We start from the raw sequence: 6,000 nt of genomic DNA, 5'->3' as shown, positions 1-6,000 counted from the left end.
AGTGAACACCATCTTTGACTGCTGAGCAGCTGTCATGTTTCCCAACACAACAGGGTGTAACATTCTTTTGCTCACTGTGTTTACTTCATGGTACACTCTAACTAACTCTCAGGCATGCAATCCACTGAACACATCCACCATTATCATTCCTTGCTGTGTATCCTTTACTACAGGTTTTCTTTAAAACCTACTTTATTCTCTTAATAAATAAAAACACATTATTTTATACTATTTGGGTCAAATTAATTTTATTATGCTCCATGATGAATTGCCACCAGTGCAACATCCTATTCACTATACATTTCAAAAAAAATTCACATACTAAACAAAATTTCAGTTGATAAATGGAAATGAATGATTGAAAATTTTTATGAATCTCATACATACAATATGTGGCTAACTGAAATTGTCTATCACATAGCATTTAGATATAAAAAGCCTCATGCTAGTTTGTTAAATGCAAAGGCTACCAGACAATCATTTAGCTGGAGTATACATGAGAGGCTCTCAGACAATGAACAAGTAGAGTGCTGCCCACAGTGCACGACAGTGGAGGACTGAAACATGCAACCTTACATCTTACTGGGTATAACAGATTTAGTCTTCATACCCGGACTGAATTCCACAGTTGTGTTTCAACCAATAGTAATTTAGACAGTGCAATAACAAAAAAAGTCTTTTCTTTAAGAAAAAATAATAAACTCAATTACCTTGCTAAATTATATATCTATCTTAATGTTGTGTTTCTATCTCAAAGAATTAATATCCTCTGCTCACAGAAGCAACTAAAATGCATTTATCTTACCAAAGTTAGCTGAAAACCCTCAATTCCTTGGACAAAAGTTAAGAGACATCTTAAACCGGAATTATCTCAAAGATATTTCTAGAAAATTTAAAATGTTTTTATAATGTCAAGATAAAAAATGCTTTATTACTTAAAATAATCATACTGTCCTATTTACCATTTTCACAAATTCTTAAATTTATTGGTTAGTATCTGTCCAGTCTCATCCACACCACACTCACTTTTAAGCCACAATTAAAATGAGAGAAAGCAGGAAAAGGTTTCTAGCAGCAAAGGGCACTGTTTTTACAACAAACAAAAGTCTAGAATCTTCCCCACGTGCTTAAATTACTCTTGCAAGGAAGGTAACATTCTCTGAATAACTTAAACTATTTTACTGCACCACTTACTGCTTTTAGCAACTAAACCTTTGAAATTATTTTTATGATACCTAGATGCATGATCACTACAGAATATGTGATAAACTGGTTACAATTCAAGCCACATCTTGCAGGTCCAGCCTGTCAAGATCAAGCCAATACTAGATTTTGGTTGGAACAATTCTAGATAGCATAATTTTTAGTTGGATATTGTGACTATAGTAATGAAATACATTTGGAACTACATTCTGCATACGACTCAATGTGAGAAAATATGTATTTAAATCAGATGATTTTTTAACCTAAATTTTAAAGTAGGTAGGCATGATAATTAGCACTAAAAACGTGAAACAATCACCTTTAGGCAGATTAGTGTATTGTACAGAGGCAAGGAAACCCTAATTTAACACATCATTTAGTATGCATAACAAATGTGCAGCTTGCAAAGTTTTATTAAACAAACAAACAATAACTATCAAATCAGTTAAATGTTCCAAGAAATCTGATCATGAATCTTTAAAAAAAAATGTAACCCTTCACCTGACAAAAATCTTGAGAAATTGCCAAAATAAAAATGTACAGAATAACAGATTCAGCATTTCAATGCATAATTTTGCCAGTAATTTATTTTTTATGGTTCATACAAACTAAAAAATAAAAGTAACCCCATACCATTTAAATAATGCTCAGATTTATATAGCATTTAAAGCAACTATTGGAGTGGTTCACAAAAAATAAAATCCCCAAACCTCCAACTTAAATAATTTTTCAGAATAATGCCAAAATATCTTTTTAAAAATTTTTGCCTAAAAGAGCCTGCTACATTTGCTGCAACATAAAAATAACCTCAGTTGAGCCCAAGTATGTAAGGGTTCCTTGTGACTCCAGCCTGCAAATACTACTGCTATACCAGTAACAGGTAATATTGCTAGAAGAGGTGTGTTACTCATTTTCTTCATTAGTATCTCTGTAGTGATTTTATGAAGAGCATATTGCTAAAATTTGAAAAACTGTATCAATGTAGTAATGTCTACAGAACTGTGCAAATGTATCAGCTTCAACATTCATATGTAGCACTGTATTCAAAATGAAGGGGCTAAAGAAACTAAGGTTTATATCACTTAAAAAAGAATGTAGTGCTATACTAGATTTCAATAAGAAAATTTAGATACAGAAAAAGTAGGGTATGAAAATAGTGTTTTCCTTCTGGCATTATAACTAAATTACATTAAGGTTTTTGTCAGTCTCACACGTAATATTTAAACTCCCTTGTTGATGGAATGAAATATATCCACAAATCAAGTGAGCATCCTGGTGTAAACTTGCACACAGTCACAGGGAATAGCTTTGTAGAGTATTATGACAAACCTTTACAGATTAAATGAGGTATTGCACAGATTAATAAAAAAAAGCAAAAAAGGCAACAAAAATATACAGCAAATTGGTAGAACATTTACATGATAATTTTACAGAATCCATAGACAGAAAGTAGTGTTTAGTATTTCACCTTAAAAATATATATATAATATATAGATCAGTCTTCCCATTCATCATCATCCTCAAAATCTTCTTCATCATCTTCATCTTCATCTTCATCTAGAAGAATATCAAGATGAACAAGTAAACATATTAAAATGACATTTTAGAAATCTTGGGTGATTTTTTTTTTTAGCTTGTGAAGCAGAAACCATTTCATTTCCAGAGAAATGTAGTTACTAATATAGATTAAAATCTAAAAAAAAAAAAAAACATCTAAAATATGTTCTGGCAAACTGAAGATTAGAACAGGAGTTCCAAGATTTGGCTCTGTTCCTTAGTTGTATGTAACAAATTTTTAACCTGTGTGTTCTTTTAAATTTTTAATTCATTTATTTTTTGAAGTACTGGAGATTCCCGGGCCTCATGCATGCTAGATAAACTCTCTACTACAGCGGTACATCCCAACCCCATCCTATGTGTTTCTTAATGTGCAAAAGTACATTTGGCTTGGTCTTTCTGAATTTCAGACTTGCATGTTATTAATTCGACTGCCTTCTTTTACTCTTTACACAGATTCTCAAATTCAAAATTTATCAAGTATTTTCTTCTTAACCTTCTTTCTCTGCTTCCACTCTACTTGGCTCTATCCCAATTACTATTACCACTATCCTGTCAAGAGATTACACCAAAACCCCAGAAATTATTAATGACTCCCTTTTGACAATCCAATCAATTCTATTCCTTCCTACCATTTCCGGTGCAAATGTCCAGACCATCATAGTATTTTGCTTAAATTATGGGAACTCTACAGTCCTTCTGTCACAGTAAACAAAGTGATATTGTTTATATTCTGAATTTTTATAATATGTGGCCACTCTTCTAAAGTCCTCCTGTGAAATCTGAAGTGACCTCATTCTCAAAGACCTTACATGATTTGCCAAATCACTGTGTCAACTCCTTGCCCAATTTTTTCTTATAATGCCCTCTTTGGATTCAGTTTCTACTAGTTTGTCTTCTTTTCTGTCCCAGAAAGATGCCAACCTTACCCATGCTTTAGAGCTTTCGAAGTAGCTGTTTCTTCTGTCTGACTTAGCCTTCTCACCATTTATTCCTACTCAAAAACCATGTCTGCTAGCCACACCATCTGCTAAACATGCTTCAAAAATTCACCTGGACGAAAGTATCAAGTACACCCAACTATGCATTTATAGACTGACTAAAAGGGTTTTATAAGCTACCCACTCCTATCTGGTGAAAAGGAGAAAGCAGCTAATAATTCTATCATCATATACACCATATGAAGTACAGTTAAAAGAAATGAATTTAAAAATAAGTAAAAATCATGAACCCATTGACATTAGAACAAAATAAATGCTTTCTCATGACCACGTTTTGTAACTTGCCACTTTCTTTTTCACTGCCACAGAACGAAGATCAAATCTATTTGATACTGGCATCTTTCAAATTTCTTAAGTAATTTCTGTATCTGAAGTTACCCTTTTAATTTTCTTTTCCTGAACTTCATAATGGCAGCCAACTGAGTTTACTCTCAATAGTCTTAACTAGAATTTTTAACTCTTGCTATTTCAAGCTTTTGCTAGAAGGCTCAAAGTTCTTCATGACTGGATCAATAATGTTCTCCTATGTACCAGCAGCTGTATTCATTTTCTGATATATTGATGAACGAGCCATTTTTCCTGCCTTCAAATATCGTGAATGAATGACAACAGAAAACTGAGACCTCCTACTGATAGCAAATTATTGCAGAGTATGTGGTGGTCTGAACAATTATCAATTTACATAATCACTGATAGTACTATTTTGCAGTACTTTATAGTTCTGAAAGGACAATTCAACTTTTTACTGTAGAACAAATCAGAAAAACATGTTATTCAAGAGAAAAATTTGGACACCCGCTGATGACAATAATATATGGCAGCAGATGAATATTTTCCTACATAAGCTTTCAGAGAAGTAATAACAACTAGGAAAACAAAATGTCCCTTACTGACTATCTTTAAAGAAAAGGAAACAAAATAAAACAGATTAATTTTTTGGCCTTCAATTCCAGCTCTGTCTGAATCAGAGAGAATTATTCTCTCTTTAATCTAGATACTGTACTTACTGGTAAATCTAAAGCTCACTTTCCTCTCCTCATCTTTGATCTATCAAATATTTGACCCAGATGATCACTCTGTCCTCTTTAAAACATCTGGTTCACCCGTATTCTAGATACAATATTCTCCAGTCCTCAGATTTCATTAGACCTTCTCTTCCTTAAACTGACTTCTTTATTTCATCCCATTCTAAAACCTTAAGCACTATGTAGGATGCAGAGCCTACTGACATGCAAATTTATAACATAAGACATCTCCCATGAATTCTAGACCCATGACCAATGTGTAAATTTTAATAGGTATATCAAATTTAATATGTACAAAAGCCAAACTCCACTAGTTTTTCAAACTTGCTCCTGTCTGTTAAAGGAAATTTTACCCTTCAAACTGCTCAGGTCAAAAACCCTGGAGTCGGCCGGAGATTTAGCTCAGTGGTTTCGCCTCCTGCTGCGCAAGCACAAGGACCCAAGTTGGATCCCCAGTACCAAAAAAAACCCTAGAGTCATCCTTCACTCCTCATTCTTTCAAGCCTCACTTCCAATCTATCAGCGATCCCAGTGATCATGTTCAAAATACAACTAAGCACTTTTCATTGGCACTGTAAGTCTAACTCAAGCCTCCATGGTCTCTTGCTTGTGTCATGGCCACCACTTTACTTAGAACCCTCCTGTAGTTTTCCATCACATTTAAATTAAGTCAGTGGTCTTCAGAGCCTTATTAATGGCAGCCTATTTCATTCCTTTCTACTCTTTCTCCTGCCCCAGCCCTACTGGCATCCTCATAATTTTTCAACTTCAAGACTTTGCATTTGGTCTTCTTTCATCTGACACACTTCCCCTGGTTTTCTACATGTCTCACTCCTTGAATTCTTTCTGTTTTTTTCTCAAACATCACTTCAGTCAGGCTTATTATTCCATTCCAAATGGAACCTCCCTTCCTCAGCTTGTAATTAATTCCCTATCTCCTTTTTCTGATAAACTTCTGTCCTTAGTACCTATCACCATTTAATATACTATACATATCCCCCTTCCCCAACTTATTCCATAAGGGCAAGGACTTTTGTTGTTTGATTAAAATCTTAGTATCCACAACAAATATTTATGGAATGAATTAATCTAGTCTCTCTCTACAATGTAATTTGGAATAGATATGTCCATATAAGAAAAACAAATGTTGCCAAAATACCTTAACATATCCATATTCTAGCTGCGTGCAGTGTGGGATTACGTGCCTGTAATCC

At 33.8% G+C, this 6,000-nt stretch overlaps 1 protein-coding gene across 3 annotated transcripts in view; it reads right to left on the bottom strand.

Annotated features, from left to right (window-relative positions):
- Positions 1–231: 231 nt before the first annotated feature.
- Wasl (WASP like actin nucleation promoting factor) overlaps positions 232–6,000 on the bottom strand; it is a 67,822-nt gene continuing 62,053 nt past the window's right edge. For all 3 annotated transcript variants that reach the window (XM_004856421.4, XM_021237542.2, XM_021237543.2), the window contains one exon: positions 232–2,760. In XM_004856421.4, the coding sequence (XP_004856478.1) occupies positions 2,699–2,760 (62 nt within the window). In that variant the 3' untranslated portion in view covers positions 232–2,698. The remainder of the gene's footprint in view (positions 2,761–6,000) is intronic.

The sequence above is a fragment of the Heterocephalus glaber genome, unplaced genomic scaffold (assembly GCF_053883595.1).
Source record: "Heterocephalus glaber isolate CG9 unplaced genomic scaffold, H.glaber_assembly_v1.0 deba00000546, whole genome shotgun sequence".
Taxonomy (NCBI): domain Eukaryota; kingdom Metazoa; phylum Chordata; class Mammalia; order Rodentia; family Bathyergidae; genus Heterocephalus; species Heterocephalus glaber.
Note: the sequence above shows the minus strand (reverse complement) of the source record. Positions and strands in the feature narration are given on the sequence as shown.